This window comes from Aplidium turbinatum, chromosome 1 (assembly GCF_918807975.1).
Source record: "Aplidium turbinatum chromosome 1, kaAplTurb1.1, whole genome shotgun sequence".
Lineage (NCBI taxonomy): Eukaryota > Metazoa > Chordata > Ascidiacea > Aplousobranchia > Polyclinidae > Aplidium > Aplidium turbinatum.
The window spans coordinates 63,244,969-63,270,870 of NC_137472.1; the positions used below are offsets into that span (position 1 = coordinate 63,244,969).

At 37.2% G+C, this 25,902-nt stretch overlaps 4 protein-coding genes across 10 annotated transcripts in view; 1 reads left to right on the forward strand and 3 right to left on the reverse strand.

Moving 5' to 3' along the window:
- The window catches only part of LOC145786235 (uncharacterized), a 370,479-nt gene extending 363,281 nt beyond the window's left edge, over positions 1 to 7,198 (reverse strand). The window contains exon 1 of the mRNA XM_082598227.1: positions 5,469 to 7,198. Coding sequence (XP_082454353.1) covers positions 5,469 to 6,423 — 955 coding nt within the window. The 5' untranslated portion in view covers positions 6,424 to 7,198. The remainder of the gene's footprint in view (positions 1 to 5,468) is intronic.
- The window catches only part of LOC145766021 (ATP-citrate synthase-like), a 363,348-nt gene that overhangs the window by 270,415 nt on the left and 67,031 nt on the right, over positions 1 to 25,902 (forward strand). The gene's annotated exons all lie outside the window — the stretch shown is intronic.
- Positions 1 to 25,902, reverse strand: part of LOC145781065 (uncharacterized) — a 55,814-nt gene that overhangs the window by 6,446 nt on the left and 23,466 nt on the right. For 5 of the 6 annotated variants that reach the window (XM_082596399.1, XM_082593744.1, XM_082595098.1 and 2 more), the window contains 2 exons: positions 25,688 to 25,891; positions 24,570 to 25,310 (listed from right to left, as the gene is read on the reverse strand). The exons of the other annotated variant lie outside the window; for it this stretch is intronic. In XM_082596399.1, coding sequence (XP_082452525.1) covers positions 25,239 to 25,310; positions 25,688 to 25,891 — 276 coding nt within the window. In that variant the 3' untranslated portion in view covers positions 24,570 to 25,238. Of the gene's footprint in view, positions 1 to 24,569; positions 25,311 to 25,687; positions 25,892 to 25,902 lie in introns of those variants that run through there. 6 annotated transcript variants of the gene reach the window in all.
- LOC145784131 (uncharacterized) lies at positions 7,425 to 9,497 on the reverse strand. Of its 2 annotated transcripts, XM_082595895.1 has the most exons (4): positions 9,362 to 9,497; positions 8,751 to 8,999; positions 7,862 to 8,088; positions 7,425 to 7,616 (listed from the first exon to the last, which is right to left on the reverse strand). In XM_082595895.1, the coding sequence occupies exons 1-4, from the start codon at positions 9,438 to 9,440 to the stop codon at positions 7,599 to 7,601; spliced, it is 573 nt and encodes a 190-aa protein (XP_082452021.1). In that variant the 5' UTR covers positions 9,441 to 9,497; the 3' UTR covers positions 7,425 to 7,598. The 2 variants fall into 2 exon arrangements, with proteins under 2 accessions (XP_082452021.1, XP_082452016.1); XM_082595890.1 differs by having other exon boundaries at positions 7,425 to 8,088.

Here is a 25,902-nt window from a genome sequence, read left to right on the forward strand (position 1 = left end):
TGATTTTATTCACTTGGCAATTTTTCACTTTATGTTCATTTTTAACTTGAAATTAGAACACTTTTTACAAAAAACAGACTATACTTAAAAGAAAGCCAATGCAATACTGGTTTTCAGTTCCCTAAACATAGGCCACCCTGAAGTTGATAAATCATCCTTTGCAGTGAAAGCTGTGTTGACGAGATAAAAACATTTACTTACTTAGAACAACTTGCCGAGTTTTTTCATACAGCTTTGAAATAAATGTTTCATGTTTTTGCCATTTTTCATCTGAAAGAAATCACACCCTCATGAAAACTAGGACTTGCAATTGTCACCGTTGCAGGAGTAGGCCTACAGCCTATGCGTTATCGTTATCACAACCAGACAAGTCGCGGGCGAATAGTCGATATATGTAAAATCACTTTATTTCTACACAATCATATTCTATAGGATTGTCACCAAGATACGAGGGTAAACAAAAATATTATTGTTGCAACTATAGTTGTTGTTTACATTAGAATGTCAAACAGCACATAAACTTCATAAAAAATCACAAGAGCTTCAAATATAATCTCTCTAGCCTAATGAAATTTTTTTAGTTTGCAATTTGTTGTAAACTTTTAGTGAGCTTACAAATCCGTGCATTGCCAACATGTCTACAAGATACGACACGAAAAATTGTGGGGATGCGCTTCCACTCTGGTTTCTCAGCTCAGCCAAAGTAAACAAATAATCCTGCTAAAAAATGAACTTTGCAATTAGACGAGTCAATATAAGGTTGAACCCTAAAAAAATTGATACAAAAGGTTTTTCAACGGATTCTTTTACCTATGGGCCTACTAAATAACATACTAAAAGTCTACCAAAATCGGACCTCCAGAAAAGGGTCATTTTCAAGATGGCGTCCAAGATGGCCGCCGGGATGTTATATTGCCTATATCTCAATTGCTATTCAAGCTAGAAAGGCGGTTTAGGTGTCTATCCCTAGGTTTTCGGGGCCAATGAATCGAATTAAATAGGTTAAATTACGATAGGCTGATTATCTACAGAGATACGTATGATTGTATATAATATATGACCTGGGGGAGCTCGGGGACATTTCGGACGCAGCGACAGGCGAACATCAGACAGAGCAGAGCACGATATTAGCAAATTCACTTGAGGCTTGAGATAAACCGCAAACAAAATCATCTTGACTTCCATTATGTAACACGAGCTTGAGAAAAGGGTTTTTCCAACATTTCAGTTTCTATATTTGATAAGCCTGATAGCTTGATAGCTTGATAAGCCGAATAGTGGTAAAATTTTCAGAGACAACTCCTCACTTTTCATCTGAATAAATTCCATATGTATTGGTGAAAAACGGTTTCCAGTACAATGTAAAATAAAACATTTTTTCGAAAACAAAATACTCGAAAATCCGTCCGTAGTATCCCCAATCTCCCCTAATAAGATGGAATTATCATAACAGCTAGGCTATTACATGCGGCATAACAGGTACTATCAATACAGGCATCTAAGAAAAACTGCAACCAACAGGAGGCTCATACTTGGCCTCCTACAGTAGATGAATACAGGGGATTAATCTGTTCTAAAGAATGGCGTACCATTAAAGTCTGGACACAGACACATTCAGAAAATCATCGGAATTACAACAGTAGGCTACAAAGGTACAGTAAATCGTAAACCAGGGTGATCAGCTGGTTTGTTGTCTTAGTGCCTACGGCTGTCTCTATTCATCATCTTCCGACTCGTCTAGAAGAAACTTGTTATGTAGATTGTCACATTCTTGCAGTTGGCATGGTCCACATGCAGCGGTACATGGTATTCCGTATCCTCTACAGGAACAGCGGAGTGTCTTACAGGCAGTGGAGCAGTTGCAATGAATGACCTTCAAGAGACTGTCTGGAGCAGCCTTCATTTTTGACATAAGTGGGATGAGCCGATTCTTTTGCAGGTTCCACCCCCAATTCATGACATCCATACTCTCTGCTTTTCCCATCCAGACCATTATCTGGTAGTAAACTCCTTCATTTTTGATATAAGTGGGATGAGCCGATTCTTTTGCAGGTTCCACCCCCAATTCATGACATCCATACTCTCTGCTTTTCCCATCCAGACCATTATCTGGTAGTAAACTCCTTCATTTTTGATATAAGTGGGATGAGCCGATTCTTTTGCAGGTTCCACCCCCAATTCATGACATCCATACTCTCTGCTTTTCCCATCCAGACCATTATCTGGTAGTAAACTCCTTCATTTTTGATATAAGTGGAATGAGCCAATTCTTTTGCAGGTTCCACCTCCAATTCATGACATCCATACTCTCTGCTTTTCCCATCCAGACCATTATCTGGTAGTAAACTCGACGACAGTGAAATTGGGTAGCAGATTCAGTTGGTGGCAGACGCTCGGGCGTTACAAATGATGAAGCAGAGACAACTTTCTTGCTGAAGGTGTTGTATCGCATTGTCGCAAGGGAATCTGTGCTCTGGCCATCAAAGAAGACAGCCATTACTTGGCACCCAAGGTCATCGATTATCTCTGTGGTCTGGTTTGGGGCAGTGAATGCTTTAGCACAAGACCGAAGAACAGGATCTCCATGCACAAGTTTCCTAAAAGCAGTCTTCTTGCCAACACCGAATATTCGAGACGTAGTGTCGTCGTCGTGTGAGCGTCTGGGGCCGACGGTCTATCCTTTCACCACCCCAGATTCACGATGTTCCCGGACTACACTGGAAGGCTACTAGAGAGCAGCCAGTCTTTGGTTTCATCATTGGTCACAACCAGTCATGGCATGGATAAATATCAACTCAGAACACATGTCATGTTCAAAGATTTTTTTCAAACGGTTGATGTTGTATACTTTGGTACTGTCATCAGCTTTGGACTTGTCTGACCTGAAATAAAGGCCCTTACTATCTTCTTGTGCATCGTAAACAATTAACACAAGGAGATCGGTATCTTCTCCAATCAGCGTTGTTGTCTGGAGAAGAGATGTCTCCAGTGCGGCCTTCACAATTTCTACATCAGCATCCCCAGATGCATTTACCACGGTGCAATTTTGTTTCCGAAGTTTATGCTGATTTCACCATCCATATTGCCGGATGGTGAAAATCAGCATAAATCAGCATAAAATCAGACATGTCCAGCTTGGGAGACCACCATGAAGCGTTGAAAAAGAAGTGCAGTATCAATGGTTCGATCAGGAGCGACCTTGATAGCAGATTTTTTCCCAAGGGTCCTGGCTTTATCCTTTCTACTGAATGAGTATGCGAATGCAGGTTGGCCTGTCATTTTTTGTAAGATTTTTTGTCCAACAGTCTCATATTCGTGCACGTTCACACTATCATCGGCTACAACACTAGTGACAACGTTCCTTAACGAAGCATCTTGCAAGAAAGGCCAGTGGTTTTCAACGACCTCATCAATGTCGTCTCGATGACGAGATCTGAGCTGAGGCCTGCCCAGAACTGGCTGCTGCGACGGATAACATGAAACAAGATCCAAACAAAAAACCCCAGCTTTTAAAAACACCGAAAATAACGCTTGATTATGTACAAAAAATGCCAAACTAGCCAAAGTCGGCGGGAAAATAGCACGCCTGGCAAAATTCTTGCAACTAGCATGTTGCTCCAGGATGGTCAAAATAAAACTATGCAGCAAATATCGCGTCGATGGAGCGAAAAAATATTGCTTTTTTTCATAACTAACTTTCTTAACACTATTAGCGTTTTAGCACTTAAAATATCCAAAAAATAGCAAAATGAAAGCCTATAAATTATGGTCCAAAAACCCCAGACTCAAAAATAAAACCACAAAAGTGCATTAAAAAAACAAGCTCTGGCAGTCCGGAGTGACTTTGCCTGAATAAATCTTTTTGACTTGAACAACAATAACTTTGCTTGCATTGTGATGCGACTATGCACTCATTCATGTGATTATGATGTCACAAACACAAGAACAATAACAACTTGAATACCACCATCTACCCAATAGGCAAAATTATTTAGAAATATGGCGTACATTTCCTTGAAAATGACCCCTTTCTGGGGGTCCGATTTTGGTAGACTTTTAGTATGTTATTTAGTATGCCCATTGGTAACAGAATCCGTTGAAAAACCTTTTGTATCAATTTTTTTGGGGTTAGGTGCCTTTTTTCCGTATATTGACTCGTCTAAATGTCGAAAGCGAAGAATTAAAGTAGCCTGTGTGTAAAGGTTAATTTATATAGCGTTGTCAAAGTCCTAATTTAACGTACACAGTGAAATATATTTTACCTGGTGAAGATAATCGGGTTTGCTGGGAAGGTGGTTGGAGTGTTGAACCATCGGATTCTTCTGAAGGTGACTGGTTAATTGTTGACCTTAAAGAACCTATAAAAGTACAAACATGTTTGCTATAAGCGCTTCAACTTCGGATAGTTATTGTGAATAATCCTGCTAAAAAGATAAACTTTGCAGTTTGCAAAGTGCAGAATTAAAGTAGCCTGTGTTTAAAGATTAATTTATATGGTGTTTTCAAAGTCCTAATTTAACGTACAAGGTGAAATATATTTTACCAGGTGAAGATAATCGGGTTTGCTGGGGAGGTGGTTGGAGTGTTGAAATATCGGATTCTTCTGAAGGTGACTGGATGGCCATTGACGTTAAAAAACCTATAAAAGTACAAAAATGTTTGCAATTCCAACTTGAAATGTTTGCAAAAATGTTTGCAACTTCTAACTTGAAATGCAGAAACAATTGAAATAAATTGACAATGCTATAATTGTATGTCTAGTTCGATCTTACTTTATCCTGGATGGAACAATAGTTGCAATCGTTGTGAAGGTTTGTGTACAAAGTCAGGCGCTTAACCAATTGAGCTAACGTGGCGAACTTGACTTATAGAGATAATACAATTTAAGATTTCGCAATCTAATTATAATCAAGGTATGCTACAATGCAGTTGAAAATGCAGAAGCGATGACTTACATTGTTCTGTAGCTAGGCTACGTGTAATTAAATCGTTTTTGGTTTCATTTGTCCTCATTTGTTTGTTTGTTTGTTTATCTTTATCCTGCATTGCGGGAAAGCGGACTTGAGCGCTATGCATCGGTGTACGCCTTCCGACATACACCTGACCTACGCTGCAGCCGACAGCAATGTCTGTTTCCGGTTGTCTACTTTACTTATGACTTAAATTTGGTACTACCCATTACTCGAAAGTCGATCACTAGGTAGAGGCAATTATCGTAAAGTTTCTTGCCCAGAGAAACAACAGCACGTGCGAGTGGCTGGAGTCGAACATGCAGGCTCTCGACTGCGAGCCCAACGCGCTAACCACTCGGCCACGGCTGCCATCAAGGACAATCAAGGACAATCACAGCCAACAGGGTTAGAAAAATAATAATTAACGCCCAAACGTGAACGTAAAAATTATGGACAATCACAATTGCATTTGATTTCAATATAATAAGAAAACCATTGTTTATAAAATACAATTACCTTTATTCATGCATGAATCCATCAGAAGTCCGGATAAGAATTGCACAACGACTGACCAGTGATCGACCAGTAGGTTAGTTTGTACAAATGATGTGAAATTATCTAACGACATTTGATGGATCATGTATAAAGCGCTAAAAAACTCTTGAAAGGTTTGGTGTGAAAAATACAATTGTTGGTTACCCTCGAAAAGGCCGCAATTTTTATTTACAGAAAATAATACCACGACAATGTCTTGCACATCTTTAGTTAAAAGATTGTCCTTTCGAAGATCTTCAGTTGTGATTACTACGGTTCCATTTTTTGTTGCATTGTACGCGATTTGTGACAGTTTAAGGACAATTTCATCTGTCAAAGCAATTGTGTGTTCTGATGTTCTGAGGTTTCCTAGCACTCTTTGAAATATTTGGGTCATTGTTGAAATGTTTGCAGTTTCATCTGATGAATCAAGACAAGCTCGTAAATATAATTGTAGCATCAAAGGATTGTGGCACAAGGATTCTAAATGGGGAGTTTCTACAGTTAATTTGTTCAAAATTTTACGTGATTTTTGTTCATCATTTATCAAAGCAACAAATAACTTTTTCATGTTTTGAGACGTTAAGTCTCCAACAAAATACGTTTGCTTAGGGCGACATTGTTTAGGAATTGTAAACATGGCCTGTGGTCGTGAGGTGAATACAATGTGGCAATTAGGTAAAAAAGTTCCTCGACACAGATTCGACACAAGCTCCTGGCAAGTGAGTAAAGTGTCATAATTCGATCTTTTCACTTTATCCATCAAATTCCAGTTCACCTGGTCGAATCCGTCAAAGACAAAAAAACAGTTTTGAGTGTGACTTTTCATCCAACTAAAAAGTGCATTTTTTTCTTCCTTTTCCAAGTTATATTTTACATCTCCAAGCAAAAATTCTTTCAAGACTAGTTTCTCATCATCGTAATCATTCATGCTCATAAAAGGTATCCTCAGAACGAGAAAGTCTCTAGTTTCGTCTAGACGCCTTGCCAGGCGCTTTGATAACGTTGTCTTTCCTGCCCCAGGGTAACCGACGATTGATATGAAACTTTGTGACTTAACCCGTTAAGTGCGTAATTAAATTTTCGAAACTCTCCTTACTGTGCGTATTTAATTTGATCACTCGCAGTATTTTTCGTCGCAGTATTGCTTGCTAGGATATTGGGGAACCCCCATGACGCAGCACAATACGCTTTTGTTCGATTTCCTTTTGTGCCCATTGCTTTTGTGTCCAGTCTCCGGCTGGACTATTGCTTTCTGGTGTAATCGCATTACTCTCAAGTGATTATACCTTTCACCATTGTGAAATTATTCAACTAGTTGTTTATTATGAAGAAAAAAATACATCAATTCACAGAACAGAATAATTTCTATGCATTTATAGGGTACTAAACAAAGTACACGTAAGTTTAGTTTGGAAATATTCAAACTGTAGCCGACCATTTTCTGACGCTTGTTCTAACATTAGCAGCAACACAAAACCCTATTGTTTTGTTGACTATATGTTACAAAATATGTTTTCGAACACAATAAAATATTTCTGAAACTGCTTGCAACATTACATCAAAATGAATTCACACTGACTGAACGTGCATGATGTGGTTCGAATTTTATACACTGGAAGGAAGCCATTTCAGAAAAAAAAACACATTTAGGACGAAATCTTCTTATTCTTGCAATTGTGGTTATATTGTAGGTGAGTGCAGAAGCTACCGTATCCTACCTAATATTGTAATAGAGTGATTTAGAAAACAAATCAATAGCTTTTTTTCCCTAAAAGTCTGAACCTTATTAGTGCTGAAATCTATTTATATTGTAGGCTAATTTAGTTTCGAATAATTTTTGTTTCGGTCCAGTTGTGCTGAAGAGTTCTAATGAACGAAAACATGTTCCACAACATAAATTAAATTATATTTATTGAAATACTATTGTGACTGCGTAGCCTGGTCAAATGTTTTAAGGTTCAGACTTTTAGGGAAAAAAAGCTATTGATTTGTTTTCTTAGTGATTACTTTCTGTATTAGGTTGATCGCCCATTTGAGGAAGTGTCATAGTACCAGATCGCCTTTTCCGGTTAGTTTTTTCCCACTTTTGATCATAGAGTGATTTAGGGATTAATGAATTCCATCAAGCTGCAATCGTTATTGTAGTGTAAACAATGCATCTATGTTTCTTCACATGTCATAATTGCGCCTTCCAGGCATTGCTTCCAGACAAAGCGACCAGAGGAAAGCGAAATTAAAAGTGCCATGAATAGCTGCGATCACGAAAACGGCAATTGTCGTCTTACGCACAGCAAGAGCGACTGTCTCGGACGACAATTGTCGTTATACGCACTTAACAGGTTAATACGTGAAATTAATTGATCGATCGAAACCTTTTTATCGGATTCTTCAAATTGAAGTTGTCTGGTTTTGGGATCATACTGGTCGTCGTTGGGAATGAACCTTCCCTCGTAGAAATTGATTGACAGAAGCTTTGGATGAACTTCTGGCAAATTCAATGCGGGATTATCGAACCTCGACACATCGACATCAAATTCCGATTTGTAGAGTTGACCAGTTATTTTCTTCAGTTTGTCGAAGGCCTTGTTTGGATCTAATGCTAAAAAACAAGTTTTCAAAATCACATTCTTTTTAAATTGACTTTCCAGTGAATAAATCTTGAAATCAGTTGTTCCAGACAATCACAATTGGTATGTTGGCTCGTTGTTTTAAATCTTTATCCTTGGACTGACAAAGCCTCTGGTAGGCTTTTGACGCAGAGACAGTTAACGAGATTAGCAAAGTGAAGTTTTTCCGACTGTTGAAGTGTTATTGCTGTGGAATTATTTCATCGACTAGGTGCCGCTGAATGAAAAGCAATTCTTGAAATGCGTTGCTCAAGCGCACACCCCAAGAGTCGAACCAGAGCCGCTTGATCTTGAGTTGTGCGCGAAACCACTGTGCTAACGGGGCGATTTGCCCTAAAGCTAAATTTAAATTTCCCTAATTTGTGGCATATTTCCACGATTCCAAATCAGCAAAATGTTTGACAGCAAATACCTACCTCGGAACTTACTTTTGCTAATCTTAAATCACAAGTTTAAAATTATGTACAGATAATTTAGAAAAATGAGTTCAATTCAGTGTTAAAAGTTGAACAATTGAAAATGCAAAATATTATCAATGACAAACGGGGAAATTTTTGAAGCCTGCTGCTGCAAATAAATGTATATTAAAACTAAGAGATTTTAGTTTTGGTATAAACATGAACATTTTACAAACCATCTTGATCTCCAGATCGAACATTGCTTTGTTCGGTTTGAAGAATAATGTTGGTTATGTTTTGCTGGTTGTGAACCTGGACCACTTGTTGGTACTGACGCTGGTCAACATGGACTACTTGTTGGTACTGCCGCTGGTCAACCTGGATCGACTGATGATCAACATGTTGATGATGATGGTCATGATGCTGTCGGTTGTCCTGCTGAATTACTTGCTGTTGAGGAACAGCTATGTTGGTCGAAGTTTGTTCTGTAAGAAACAAAACAGTTGATTGTTATGATGTCATATATTAATTCTTTTTAGAGGTGTTTAATGCCAACGGTTTTTATTTAGCAATAAAACCACCAAATCAGCGATACGAAGATGCCAGAATATTGCAGCACTCGTTTCTTCAGTTAGTTTATTTTGTCATTATTGTTAAATTCCGTGGGCAAGAAAGCGTGCTCTTCAGCGGTGTCGAACAGGCGTCCTTTCACCTGTTGTACGAAAATTCTCGTCACTCGACTATGCAGCCAACCATACAACGGTAGCACAAAAGTTCTTACAAATACTAGACAGCGTCATAAGATATTTGAAGAGTCTCTTAGACAAATTGTTTAAAATGAACTTACCAGAACTTCCTGGCAATGGTCCTTCAGTCTCTTCGGTTGAAGTTGTTCTGTTTTCTTCTTGATTTTGTAGGAAAGACATTTTTTTTGTTAATTGTTACTCAGCAAATCAAAATAAAACTTAACACGTAGTTGATGCTACAAAACAAAATTGTGAGTCATAAACATCTCTCTTCCTTATCAAAGTAAACAAGACAAATCAAGCAACATAAATTCTTATTGAACAAACCAACACAAACGCATAATTTGAATAATAGTTTCGACTGCGGCTCATTGATCTCCATGTTTTGTGTCGACAAACCACCTTGTTTAGCATCAAATGATACAAACTCATATACGCGGGATTCGTACATTATTGTTCTAACTCATCATCACCACCAAAACAACACAGCAAGTTATACTTTGATGATTTCAATTTGACTAACACTAGATTCGAACCCAGACCAACCAACTTGTCGACTGTGCAGAAGCGCTCAGCATCGCGCGTTTTATAGAAGCGATCACGTGAGCAGAGCGTGGCTGGAAAATCAACAGAAAAAAGAAATGTTCTTGTTGAAAAAAGCTTTTTAACACACAAGCAAAAACAAAATTATTCTTTGTGTTACGTAACTGCGTTGGAAAACGTTGAATAACGTTGGAAAACGTTGCAACATTATTATATTTGCAATTATTGTTTTTTTGAGAATATTGTTTTATTTTTGTTAATCATCAAAATCAATGAAAAGTTAAGAAACTAAAGATTTTCAGTCAAAGATTTTATTTCTAAAATCAATGATAAAGTGGAAAAAGATTTATTGCAATGTATGTATAACATATTTAATTTGAAACGTAATAAAAAAGTAAAAAAGATAAAGAGTTGAAAAAAAGTAAAGTATTTTTTACAAACATAGATTGAAAATACAATTTTGGTAAAGAGGTGGCTTTCTTTAACCATAGACAGATAAAACCAAGCAACTACGCGGCATTTAACATTATAGGCTACATTAAAGTGAAATGTATTATGTTAAATGTCGTGTGGTTGCTTGGTTTTATCTGTCTATGGTTGAAGAAAGTCAAATCTTTACCAAAATTGTATATTTAATTTGAAACGTATTAAATATTTTAATTGAAACAGGAGTTGTTTTCAATAAAAGGGCTATTCCAAGTTTTGAACTCGAATCAAAAACATTGATTCAGTTCACCAGGCCATATAGTCCTATGAAGGACCGTAGGTATTTCTATCTAGAGCAGCGCATTGTTGTCACGAGTCTTGTCACGCATGCTCTTGAGAGGTGTCAAACCAACGCCCTATCAATGGGCGAACGAGGAATCTCACCATGTTGTGAGAATTGGATTTCTATCAACATTTGAACAGATATCTTCTTCAATTCTATTCACAAAAGAACATGAAAAAACAATTCCATATCATTTTTAGACGCCTTAGTTGTTTGTCACAATGCCACAAACATGTCGACTACCATGATTTTCAAAAAACCCACATACACTGACAGATACTTAAATTGTAATTCACACCATCCTAAACACCAAGTTTCTGTTGAGAAGGAGCGATCTTCCTGGCGTAAGCACTATCCGACTACTCTTTATAGAACAGCAAGCATTGTGTTTCTCTAAGCATACCGGTGTAGCCTCCACACTAGCTATCAAGACTTTTCCCAAAAAAATGTGTTTGTCGGCAGTCGAGTGTAGCAAGAATTGACAGCGACAGACACGTGTTTCGCCCATGAGGCTGACCTCATCAGTATCGCTTTTTTTTTTTTTTTTTTTTTTAGTATCGCACCACTAGTTCATGCCACATAGTTCTCAACCACTGCTTTTGTCAGTCAATTGAACCCTTACCCTTTGTAGTACCTTTGTGGAAAGAAAACAACTAAACTAACTGTCGCCAAGGATATGCAAAGTTGAGAAGGAGCGATCTTCCTGGCGTCAGTATTACCCGACTACTCACTATAGAACAGCAAGCATTGTGTTTCACTAACTATACTGGTGTAGCCTCCACATTAGCCATGAAGACTTTTCCTAAAAACACATTAAGTTTCTTGTTGATGGTTAACATTTAAACCCCCTTTTTTCTAGTTCAAAGTTTGGGCGAGATAATTTTTTGTCTAGAAGTTTAATGTTTATTTTGCATGTTTGGTTGATTTCAGCAACATGGTCCCGTGTTTTGCCATGCTAGACAGGTAGTCACTACCTGGTCTAGCTTCCTGAAGAAGTCAGTCGTGTCTGATTGACGAAACGTCGGAATAAAAGCAGATTGTCACTTTATACATTATGTGATAGTTTAGCTTAGTTCGCACCAGTAGAACGCATCATATTATTTAATTAAATGCCTATTTAATTACTTAATGAACAGCCTCATTCAATTTTCAGCATATGTAATGGAATCTGGTTTTTAAGACGGTTAATTTAATTTGTAATGGAATTGCTCACTCCCTCAATGTGTTCGTATTTATTGTTATCTAGTTTAGTGAAAAGTGGTTTCTACATATTATGTCCAAATCGAAAGGTTTCTGTGCCAACATTCATTACCAAGGGACATAAATTTTATCGGAAAAAGGAAAATTACAAAAGGGTATCGTTTCGAAGTAATGTAATAATATTGTAGCAGACTTGGTAGCATCAAATTCGCTAAAGACAATTATCCAACATGAAACCGGGCTTTTATCCCGCTGCTACTCTAGTGCTGACTTCCCTGCTAGAATTTGCACTGGCTTGAACAATGCCGTACGAGGTTGGGTGTGATTGGTATCCCGGATGTCAAATAAGGTGACGATTTGATCAAAACTTTCATCGCCTTGCAAGCTTGGTCATGTGAAAAGTATTAAAATCAATTGTTTATGTTTCGATCTGCCTGCAAGTTGGCCGCCCACAAACATTCACAAATTCCTACAGTTTTGTTAAACATTAGTTAATATTTTGCTTCAATATCTTTTCAATAGCGTAAGATAACTTAAGTTCTATAGTCAATAACATTCAAGGTATTCAAGCGATTTAAAATTGGTTGCTAAAATTCGTTTGGTTTATTTAACATGAAACTACCTTTGCAAGGAAGATTATTTAGAACAAACAAGTCGGGATAGAAGTACAACAGCAGCTCGGTGATGCCACAATCATCGCGTGCGAACAATGGAAATATTTTGGTTTACGTCAATGGTTTCAACTCAATTTTACGCTTCATTTTGTTTCTACAATAGAATACAGACGGAAAATTCTTGAAAACTTACTTAGGATTAAAGTCTCCAAACACAATGATCCAACACGAAATCGCGCACTGATCCTGCTGCTATTCGTTCATGTCGCTCGTTTTTTATGTTTTAAAAAAATTTCCTCCTCATTTAGTTTCTACAGAAGAAAACAAAGACCGCTTAAATTTTTTTAAATCTTTCTTGAAAATTTGCTTTAAGTCAAAGTCACCGCAGACAAATATCCAACATGGCCAAATATCCCGGTGGCGATTCTTGCTTGTTTTTCCATTTCTAATTGTGCCGTACAGATTTCCTTTGTACAACTCGTAACTAGGATGAGGGGTGTTTTGTCACAACTCCAATCAGTTCAGCGACGGATTTAGGCGATGGGGGGTAAATGGGGCGACATCTCCTCTAAAACACAAAAAAAGGAATTTGATTCATTGTGTATTTGCACATTTGGATTAAACTAGACTTACACATCTTTAAAGAGGTCGCCCCATTCACCCCATCCCCTAAATTCGTCACTGAACTGATCGGAGTTGTGACAAAACACCCCTTATCCTAGTTACGCATTTATTGTACAAACGAAATCTGTAGGGCACAACCAGAAATGGAAAAACAAGCAAGAATCGCCACGGGATCAATGGTCATGTTGGATATTTGTCTGCGGTGACTTTGACTGGAAGCAAATTTTCAAGAAAGTTTTAAACATTTTAAGCGGCCTTTGTTTTCTTCTGTAGAAACTAAATGAAGAGAAAATTTTTTTAAAACATAAAAAACGAGCGACATGAACGAATAGCAGCAGGATCATGCGCGATGTCATGTTTGATCATTGTGTTTGGAGACTTTAATCCTAAGTAAGTTTTCAAGAATTTTCCGTCTGTATTTTATTGTAGAAACAAAATGGAGCGTAAAATTGAGTTGAAACCATCGACGTAAACCAAAATATTTCCATTGTTCGCAAGCGATGATTGTGACATCACAGAGCTGCTGTTGTACTTCTATCCCGACTTGTTTGTTCCAAAATAATCTTCCTTTCAAAGGTACTTTCATGTTAAATAAACCAAACGATTTTTAGCAACCAATTTTAAATCGCTTGAATACCTTAAATGTTATTGACTATATAACTTAAGTTACCTTATGTTGTTGAAAAGTTATTGAAGCAAAATATTAACTGACGTTTGACGAAACTGTGGAAAGATTTGAATGTTTGTGGGCGACCAACTTGCAGGCAAATCGAAACTTAAAGAATTGATTATTATACTTTTCACATGACCAAGCTTGCAAGGCGATGGAAGCTTTGCTCAAATCTTCAACGTATTTAACATCCGGGATACCGACCACACCCAACTTCAAAGTAAATTTTTTTTTTGCAATCTACATTTTTCATAAGGACAAAAGTTTTTAAGATTTAGGAGCAGTAAATTTCAAAAATTGATTTGTAATGTGTCTCGAGTTCGTGAGCTAATTATTAGATTGAATTTTTTTTACACGATCTCGTTCCATATATTTTAAAAATAAATGAAGATTTGAAACCATTAGCAATAAAATTGATTCGTTATTTCGCAATATTTTGTTTCGAAGGAAAATTATTTGTCTTTTTCATTTTGATTCAAATTTTTGTATGAAAAGTTTCGTTTATCAAAAAAGACGCTGTTTTAAATAGTCCAAGTGGCAAACTTTGCAGGTGACTAAACTGATGTAGCTAACTGCTTTTCAGTTCACACCGAATACAATATTCTTTTCATTTTTATGTAAAGTCCATGTACAGATGAATAAATTATTTTGAACATGCTTTATTACCTATTTTGTTCGAACTGAATGATTCAAGCAAAAACTAGTTGCTACGCTGAAGAGATCAATCGAAACATTTCTTTTTTTAATCTCAAAAGTTATGTAAATTTTATTTATGTGGAGCTGCATGTATTTGAGAGGTTACTGTTATTTCTTTTTCACTTGTAAAATTATTTATTTATTCTTTTCAGATTTGGAACAAAGTTTATCTAAAGGGCACTTTCCTTTTCATGTTTGCAGGTGAAGTTGATATTCACATGATACGAAAGATTTGTCTTTACATTTTTAAAGAAAATAGGAAATGCAACTATACCAATCAGTCAATCAACATTCAACAATCAACATGTGCTTAGAGTACCATCGTCAGGTAAACACACTTTTCGCTGCCAACATGATTTGTGACTTGAATCTAGTTGATTGGACATCATGTTAATAAATGAAACATTTATTTCTTAGTGAATGTGTCCTATTGCTTGTCGTATCCAGGCTTGTGTCTGGTGGTCAGAGCCTATGAGAGGGGGGTACGGAGGGTACGGCATACCCTTGAGGGCCCAGGCCTGTGATTGTTGGGGACCCAAAATTGTGATTTTATACTTAACGCGCAAAAATGTTAGTTAAAACCTTCCTAAACGACTTCATTCAAGTATAAAAGTTGCCATTCTTTAGTCCTGGGGGCCCATAATTTATCAAAAGGGCCCGGAAAAGTATTTGAGTGCATTGCGCCGCGCAAATTAATGGCCCCAAGTGGTGATTTAATGCTTTACGTGAAAAAATGTTTCGTTAAAAGCACCTTAAATTAAATCATAAAAGTTGATTTATATTATCCTGTTCGGTGGAGGGGGCATATAGCCTAGTAGCAAAAGCAGGATTGAAAAAAAACTTTTGGGGCTTCATGTGTTTTTTTTTAATGTTTGAAGAAGGTAGTTTCACGCTTATTTCACTTCAAAATGAATTTCGGAGTTTGGTGCAGTAGTCAATATTTTCGGAGCAGGAGTGGAACCGAAACCAAAAAAACAAGTGACTTCGTTCACCTCTGCTAGGCATATGGTGAATGCAAAAGTTAATGCAGAAGGTTATTGGTCAGATGATTAATTTGATTATGCTTTAACAAGATATTTGTTTGAGCCTTGGTAGAGAGCTTGACTTGTTGTACCAGATGCATATAACACTCAGTAGCCTAACATTAGCGGATTTAACATTTTTTATTAATTAAACTCTCACAAAAAAAACTACTAAATCCAACGTTTTTCGACATCACATAGTGTCCTCATCAGGAATAATTATAGGCTCAATGTAAGCTACATGATGGGGGGCTGAGGCACTTTTAGATCGGGGGGCCTCCGTACAAAAATTTTTTGCTCGCGGCCGCTTTTGACTTTTTCGCCGCGTGCCGCGCCGCGTGGAAGGTTGAAATGACAAAGCCCCGCCGCTTGCTGCGTGAACTTTCAAGAAATATCAGTTATGAAACTTCAAATTTAAATTGGAAACACGGATCACTTTTTTTTCCTTTAACGGAAACCCTAAACTGGATTGCTGGGAAGCTATGCAATTTGCTTGCAGTTGACAGGGTTTTTGGGGCTAGCTTGTGAGGGAAGCTGTAGGAGTGTTTTTGGTTAATAGCCTAGCTGATAAGACCATTGTTATTCTGGCAGAATAATTTTTCCGCTTTCTGCCCAAAAAAGTCATCCGTGAATAAGTGCGGGGCATAAAATGCGACTTGACCTACTTTCTACATATCTCAAATAAAACTATAATGTAATTGAGGGAGGGGTGTATAGCGGCTGCATTTTCAACATAAATTTTATCCCTGCTTTTAGTGTGCAACAGGACATTTTAAGCTGTTAGAATAAACTAGTCTTAGAATGTCATGTAAAGAATAATGTAGAGCAAGGAAAATGTAGAATGTGAGGTCTTAGAATGTACTGTTGTATTCTAATACCATGGCTGAAGTTGTAATTAAACTAATTCCCCTCTTCCTTTGCTAATTATAGGGAATAAGTTTAATAAAGTTACAATACTATTGCACACAAACATTTGTCCTTAATAACCACCCAAAAACGACAAAAACAAGCAAACCAGACAGTATTATCAATAGATGATCAGACAGTGGTATTACTTGCTCCATTTTACAGGGGAGCAAGTAAAGGGCAAGGCTTTTTCCAAAAAGGGCAACATTTTCAGTGACGTCAACAACAAAAGCAATATAATTTACTTTAAAATTAAGGTTTACGCTAAACCATACTTTACGATAACTTGCTCCATTTTACAGGGGAGCAAGTAAAGGGCAACATTTTCCGTGACGTCAACAACAAAAGCAATATAATTTACTTTAAAATTAAGGTTTACGCTAAACCATACTTTACGATAAAATTTTCAACTTTCTGCCTTGGAAAATTCTTTGACTAGTCATATGCAGGGGCTTAGCCAGCAAACAAATCGTGACAGACAAATGAGTAGTTTATTAAAGCAGACATATAGGAGATCTGGGAGGCCACCACCACAAAATTGTGAAAAAAACTTGAAAAAACACGCATTCTGAGAGTACTTTAAGCCTAAATGAATAGTAAAACTCTGTCAAAATAAGTCTGTAACAAAGGGTGGATAGGTTATTTTAGTTACCGGTACATAAAGCCAAAACAGTTGTAAGAGTAGAATAGACCTATGATGGTTAGTTCAATGGTGGGCTTCAGAAATCTGCATGCCAATAAGCACCTTTCGCACAAAACACAACACAGAACTAATCAAATGTTCACATTAGATCTCAGGTGTGCGTCGTATACGTAGAAACAAACATTCGACATAACAATAGGCTACTGGTAAGCAAAATGTTAAACAACAAAATTGCTTATCACTGCCTCTGACTAAGCTACTATTAGCAGCCAAAGTGTTACATTCAGATTTCAGATTCTTTTTTGTTTGGTTTAGTAGCATACTACAGCATGCAAAACGTGTTTAATGACTAAATACCGCATAAATTTGATCAAAGAAAGACAACTTTCAAATGAACTTTTCTGCAGGTCATAGGCCTACCGCAGACCACATCATCAACGATTACAACATTTTCAGCCCGTGTAATGGAGTGGAAGGTCTGCGTGTTTTGGATGATGAAACCAAAGACTGGCTGTTCTCTAACAGCCTTCCAGTGTAGTCCGGCAACATCGTGAATCTGAGGTGATAAAAAGATAGACTCTCAACCCCAGATGCTCTTACGACGACGACGATTAGCTGATACAAGTAGGCTACCTTTTTCTACCACTGAACTGTAGGCTACTGAATCCCAAAACAAATCAAAGAAATACTCATTGCTAGAGTTATGACTCAGCAAAAACCATCAACAGTCTGCTTAAATCATTGATCAACTATAACAGGGGTCACCAACCTTTTTTGCATGCGGGCCACTTTAGCACTAAGGAAAGCTGTGGCGGGCCGCACTAATAAAATTTTAGGTAGGTTGACTCTTATGGTAGAAAAGAACGCATTTTGTACCCAGTATCCAGCGTTACATGCTGCTAATATTTGTCTTAGAATACCGCAGCAACAAAATTAGTCGAACAACGCTACTGCCAGGCCAAACTCATTCAACAACACTTTTGACTTCTTTAATAATGTCTAATAAACGAGGCTACTTGTTTTGCGCACTTGTAGCGAGGCCAGCGGTTTCATCAGAATATTCATCGCCAAGCAAGAGTGGTGTTGTCACTTCGCTTCACAAAAGATATCTTACAATTAACAGTTTTAGTAAACAAGGAAATGTTTGACACAACGCAATACAGGCAACAATAGTAACCTGCAAACATATCAGTAAAAATAGGCTTCAGTAACAATTAACCCATATCCTCCTGAATCAAAATTTTTTTGCAATTTTTTGTATGTATATTATTTTTAAAGTATCTTAACCAAATTGAACAATATTTTTGAAAAAAAAAAATTGGTGGGGACAATTATCAACAATTTTTGGCCTGTCAGTTTAAACTGACGTTAGGAGCAGGAGGGGGCATATAAAATAAATACGAAAAAGTTTTCTCGGTCAGTGTTTAGTCTAATACGTATTCAACCAAAGCAATAATGGAAAAGGACAAAAAAGTCAAGAAATCACTACATGTTAAGTCAGTGAAGTCAGTCAGTGAAGCAATAAACCATCTTGTTTGTTGTTGATTTTACTTTCAATTTCATCAGATGAACGTAGCAACTAGTGCTAGAAACGATAATTGTCCTGATGAACACCCAAACTTTTCAGTATACATGTTAAGGAATCAAATAAATGTCACAGTATCAAAAGATAGCAATGTTCTTGGTTGATTCAACGTCTGGCGATATTGATTTATCGTAAAAATGTACTTTATATTGGCTTGAAACCATTTCGTCTCACATGTTCACCCGGCTTGAGTTCAGCTGAAAGAGCCCAATTCTGACATCATCTATTTCATGTGGTATATACTTCTTAAAACACTGAGGATGTAGGCCAACATTGCAGATTTCACAAAAATAAAGGGATGTTCCAGAACATCCTGGTTTGGCGCAGCGGCGTTGCTTCCTTTTTATGATCCAGTGTTGGGCAGTGCTGTATTTTATATGGGGTTACGGAGATGCCCTGGGTCCCGCAAACAGTATATCTGGAACATCTTTTCGATAAAGCTGGTGGTAACTTTCAACAACTGCTCTTCTGAAGCCCAGAGCATCTAAACGAATTTCACCAGCATCGGTCTTGCGATGGCGATATATTTGAAAAGCATTGTTGACTGCCATATCAATACAAACACGAAATAATGGCCACCACCATTTTTTGCTTCTCAAGTTGATCATATACTTTGAAACATTTTGATCCAAACGGTCAACACCACCCATGTGTTAGTTGTAAACGTGTATTACATTTGGCTGCTGAATATCAATCTTTTTTCTCTCTTGCTTACTATATCGCTTCGCTTTTTGCAGTGGGTCTTTTCCTGCAAAGGTTGACAGAACATTTACTACTTTTCTGTCTTTCCATCGGATAGCAGCAATGTTATGTGATGTCTCCACAGCAACATCCGAGGCACCTCTGTGTAACTTGTCAACTTCAGTAACTCGCTTGAGGAGAGGATTTTCTATGCGGCTCTGGCTGTTTCTGTAGCTGCAATAGACTTTTCACGAAGGTGCCGCAGAAGTCCCGGACTTGTGAAAACGTTGTCCATAACCACATGATAGTTGGAACTGGACTCGCTTTGTGGAGGTAGATGTTGCATCAAATGAGCTACTGAGCTACGAATCCCAATTTAATGCCATGCCATTAGAATGTCCATGCCATCCTCTTCATGAAGAAATATAACTAAATTTGCTTTAGACATGACTTCTGATATTGATTCTTCATCAGTTTCTAACCTTTCAAGAGCTTCTAACGTTTCAAAAGCTGTCAATTTTTGCTATCATGCAAATGTTTTGCCATTGCTATGCTGTTTGAAATCAAAAGATGCATGATATATCACTACTTTTAACTTCAAAATGAAACAGTTATACCATAGTATGTTCACCAATTGACCTAGATTAAGTTTTCATTTTCTAATATATCAACATTTTGTCACCTGATTACTTGAAATTGATAATGTTTCAAGTGCATCAACTTGTTGAATGCCCCCATTCCCAACGAGATCCAATTCAGCATTAGCCAACAACTGTTTACCACATAGCTAGATTGTCTGGAATACAATCCATTTCACCATCATCATCATCTGTATCCATGCCATCATCTTCAGAAGGAAATATAACTAAATTTGCTTTAGACACGATTTCTGATATTGATTCTTCATCAGTTTCTAACCTTTCAAGAGCTTCCAATGCTTCAAAAACTGTCAATTTGTTGCTCTCATGCAAATGTTTTGCCATTGCTATGCTGTATGAAATTAAAAGGTGTATGATATATCACTACTTTTAACTTGAAAATGAAACAGTTATACCATATTGTGTTCACCAATTGACCAAGATTAAGTTTTCATTTGCTAATTTATATCAACGTTTTGCTTGAGAATCAAAATGTTTGCAAAATAACCCCTAAACTCAACTATTCTGCACATAATTTGTAAAATCATTTACAATTTACATGCTCCCTTCTGCTCCTAGCGTCAGTTTAAACTGACGGAAGCGGAAATGGTACAAAACTTAAACAAACAATTAATTTCTTCTAAGTATGTAAAATATGGATACAGCAATGTTAGTTTTAACTAATTTTGTGGTTTATGTCACTATAACGCGATCCAGTAAAAATTGACACCGCTATACTGTAATTACGAACAACAAAAAATATCCATTTTAGAAGTTTGATCCGTTATATCCAGTCGAAGGATAAACGGAATTTCACTAAATGTACTATAGTGTTAGGTACAGACCTTAGGAACCTCATAACATACTAACTGAGTTTCGACAAAACGGTTTGTAATCTAGAAACCATCTAAATGTGCTGTCAGTTTAAACTGACGGTAGGAGGATATGGGTTAAGGAGAAAGAAACCAGGCACCATGAAACAAACACTTGAGGAAATCACCGAAAAAAAAAACGTTTCTATCATAAGCTCATGAACAGTGTTCCCTCTAAAAAAGCAATGAATTGTTTTTTCATCCATTTTGTGAGAGTCTATAAAACCGTCCTTCTTTGATTTTTATTAGGCAACTGTCACTTGCGGTGCCTATCAGCATGGCAAGAATTGTTGATTGACAACATTTCGCAGTACTAAGCTAAATATTTTCGTATTACAACCAGAAAAAATCTTTAAATTTATATATAACATTTTGCCAATTTATTATAAATTGAGTTGACACACCGACCTATTTTGCCAACAAAAACTTGCATAAAGGGAACACTGCTCATGAAACACAATAACGGTGAAATGCACACTAGTGCTTACAGGACATTTACAAACTTAAAACAAGCAAACCCTATGCTCACAGACAATTTCGAAATTCAAAAACAGACGTTTTAATCAACCACTGGGACAGTGTGGCTGGACATCGCATTGGAATAACCTTAAGCGACCCCCACCTAGAACTACAATCTGATTGGTCGGTCGGTGGAATCGTATGCAAAGCGAAAATATGCTTCCCGGAAAGTATTTTTTCTTTCATGCTCTTTAACTCCTCGAGAAAAGTATTTTTGGTTATACTTACTTGTACGCTGATACCTTCCGCGGGCCGCCAGTTGGTGACCCCTGAACTATAATCATGAACAAAATTTTGTTGGTGCATACCAACAACGAATTAACTTTAATCACTGTTTAGTTAAACAATGATTAACTTTAATCATTGTTTAAGTTAATTGGTATTGGTGCATTCAACCCTCAAAGGCATGCCCGTTAATAGCGGAGTGATGCTCTTTCGACAATAGCGCTTGATTTTTTATACTCTAATAAACAATAAGCTAAGCTGCGTAGGAGAAAAATGCCTATGGCCCTTTCATGGCTTGCTCAACTGATACTAAGTATTTATGACCACGAAACATCATATGAGGCACATGACAAAAAATTGCCCCTGATAAATGATGTAAAAAAACAATTGAGCATGAAAATTTTATCAGCAACAATAATCCCAGCAGACGATTTGAAGGCAGATGAAAAATAAATATGATAAATAGCTGGCAGCACCCCAGAGTTTTGTAAATGGCACCCAGGTTGGGAACATAGACATCTTATAACAACTAGACTGTGCTTCTCGCATCTCGATTGAAAAAATAAAAAAGGCATCCTGTTAGTGTCTCAAATTTATGTGAAAGCTGCGCTGTTACAGCCAACCCATACAACAAAATCTGTCATTTTTACACTGATTCAACGTCTGCAGACGTAAGTAAGTAAACAAAAACACACAAGAACATTCAACACCGCTTTGAAAATTAGAAATAATTGGAGTTAGGTCAATTTTGTCCGATAGGTCTCACATCTCCCCTAATTTAGAACTTTGGTATAATAGAGGTTTTATTCATCTATGAAATGAATATAAGCATGTGTTAAATTGCATAGAATTACATTCAGTCTATAATAGGCTATAAAGCAAAAACACTGCAATGCGAGAGCATGCGTATGTGATACACTAAATTTACATCATTGCCAGCAGTTCCAGCAGAGCTCTTATTCAGTTTAGCGTTACAGCTGAGCTGATGATTATTGTAGTGTAATAGCAACGAACAGTTTATTCCTGAACCCTTTTCCGTGTATCCGTAAACTTCCTCCGGCAATCACGGTGGACCAAAACTTTGCCAATGTGAAATACTTGCAGTATGAAATTTACTTTTAAATGAGCACCAACACTAACAATAATTTCACAAAAATTGAATACTGTATTTCAGTATTTGTACATCCGCCATTTTGAAAAAAATGGCGAAATTTATAAAATAGCGGATAACTTTTTTTCACCAACAAATTTTCACGGGGATTTTTTTTTGGTGATTGTACACAATGAACAGAACCAATGTGCAAAATTTCAGCTTTACACCAATTAAGTCAAGGTAAAACTCTTTAACGACTGGACTAATATGTATACTATACATAGTAGAGGGCACAGTTCAGCTAATTAGCGAAGCTAACGCTTTGGTTAGCGGATTAGAATTTTCGCTAATATTTAGAAATTTTAGCGGACTCGTTAGCGAAAGTAAATTTATTGGAAATCCGCTGATTTCTTTGTAGAAAGCTAACTTTTACATTAGCTGCGCTCACCACTGTGTAGCCTATACATAGGCTAGGTCTACAGCGACAGTGATGGACATATATTCCATAATTACGCAAAGCGCTTCTTTCGAGCCTTGTTCTGCGCAAATTGTAATGAGTCATAGTCCAGGGATTTGGTAGGCTTGTTTTCGATCGTAGGCCTAACTGCAAGAGCAGAAAACCTGTCATCTGCCACGGTTAAGCGCAGGATATTCTTGATCAGTTTCATTCTGCTGATGGTCCCTTCAGCACTGGCGACAGTAATTGGTGTGGTCGGTCAGAAGAATTCTGGTGCAAATGCAAAGATTCGGATATATCTCCTGAAGGCTGTTCTTGTACGTTAAAAAAATACTTGCCGTGACAAGTCCTCTCTATTTCTCGATGACATAAATAAAACGATTCAATTCCATTATTAGTTCGTTGGCATCAATGTCTACCATTTTTTTTTTTATTTGCAGTGATTGTCCAGTTCCATTGTCCGCCCCGTTAGCTCAGTGGTTACATGCCCGCTTAAGACCACGCGGCGCAAGTTCGACTCTCGGGGTGTGCGCTTGAGCAACGCATTTCAGGACTGCTCTCCATTCAGCGGCACCTGGTGAATGGAATAATTTCCTGGCAACAACACTTCAATAATCGGAATACTTCACTCTGCCAATCTTGGTAACCGGCCTTGCGTCAAGAGCCTCTACAAGTATGCGAAACTACCAGGAATAACCAATTAAGGCTTTGTCAGTCCGAGGATAAAGATTCAAAACCAACCAACCCAATCATTTTCTCTGAGACACTTCTTCAGGCTGCTAGCATTGTACAAAAATTCAAACAACTTGCACCACACCACGAGTTGGTCAAAGATTTAAATTTTTCTTCAGCAGAAAGACGACTCGAATCATCAGCACATTCGTAACCAAACATTCACTTTCTACGTCGTACCGTGTTTTTTGAAAACACCTGCTCAATACCAATAAGCTCTGCTATTTCGCGTGCGTTTGTGACTACGTGGTTAGCCTATATTTCGATAGTCTTTCAAAAACTTCGGCGGAATGGCCCTCATTCCTTGCGGACCCACTCCGATTGGAGGGCGGTTGCTACGCCTTTGTCTAGGACGATTTACTGTAGGTTTGAGATTCAGTTTAAGTTATTGTTAAACTCGTCATTAGATTTAGACGCGGCCTTTAAGTAGGCTACGTTAATCTAAATACACATTGTCAGATCCAATTGGACCAGTTTTGCGGAATGTTGTTTGGGCTGCCATTGGGAGGTTAGGAGTAAGATTATGGTCCGACAATCCTTTAAAATGTCTGCCGATTTCAGAAAAGGCCTAATAATTCTCTTAGTGTTGCCAGATTCGTGAGTTTTGCTTCGTGATTGAGGACAATTTCTAGCAGGTTGCAATATTGTTGATTCTTCTGATTTTTTATTATTTTGAATCGACTTCGAATATAATAAACACTACTTTTATTTGAAAACATCCTGCAGCACTAAAGATGCCCGACAATGGGTATTTAGCCCATAAGTAGCCTATAGTTCAAAGCTCGCTTGAAAACGTTCTATTTCAATGAATATTATGACTGAAAGTACCATATTAATTATCACCATTGTCATGTACAGCGCCCAGGAGCATAGTTTGACTGTAGCGCTATATAAATATTGTTATTATTAGTTCAACAATCTTGCGTTATGTGTTTCGTTACAGAAATTACGATTAAACATTTTTTTCTCCAGTATAAACTTAAACTGTATATATTTAAACTAGAAAAAAAAAAAACTTAATCTGGCATCACTATAAAATTATTTACTTTAAAGTTAACTCACTAACTCAACAATTACTTTAAAATTATTTATTCTATCGACATGTTAAGAAATTGATTTGACCTTACTTGCAATCAAAGCTCATCTCGACAAGACAGATTCCTGAATTCAAACCTTTATTAAATTTTGAAAGTTTAATCTGGCAACACCTTACAATTGACTCACCTGGCAACACTGTAAACTAATAAATTGATTTGAATTTTTTATTGAAATTTTTAAATAAAATTAATAATTTGCAACACTAGATGTCGTTGAAGAGAAGTGAGCCCCAAACATTTTCCTGACAACAATTTCATTATCACAACGTTGAAATTTACGTTGATACAACGTCGTCTATCGTTGATACTTCGTCGTCGTCATGTAATAAACAAAGAACGGATAACATTAATTTAACATAAAACAACATCAAATAAATAAACAACAAAATCTTTCAAACATCTCGATCCTTGTGTCTGATGACGTCATAGTTGACAACCCTGATCATAGTCATAGTCTTCAACTTCTGTAAAGACGAAGCGAATAATTAAATTAAATAAGTTTCCACAACTTGGAATACTTTGGATCCTTCCAACTGTGTATTGATGGAACGTCGTTGAATCAATGTAATGTTGATGCAAATACTTCACGTTGATGTTTATTGACGTAGAATCAACGATAGAATAACAAACCTTGGTGATTGTAGGCTACCATAGGCTAGCTAGGCTACAATTACCAGAAGCAAAATATTATCAACAATTCGAGGTTAGAGTTTGGTAGATGTGATGTTAGATAACGTTGATACAACGTAATGTACTCTACATGTGACGTTAGATAACGTTGATACAACGTAATGTACTCTACACGTTATATTAGATAACGTTGATACAACGTAACTTTCACCTTATTGTCGGACCGATCCAGAGCTTCCTTCAACATAGATCGTTCCATCATGTTCGCACATCTCCTCCCCCAACAACCATCACTCATCCCCCCATCACCATCATCGATGCAATCCCACATATCAACAAACTCCTCAACTTTGCTCATTACCTCGATGACGTCATGGACAGATAGGAGGTTGCCATAGAGATCCAACCGAACAATCTAAACACAAA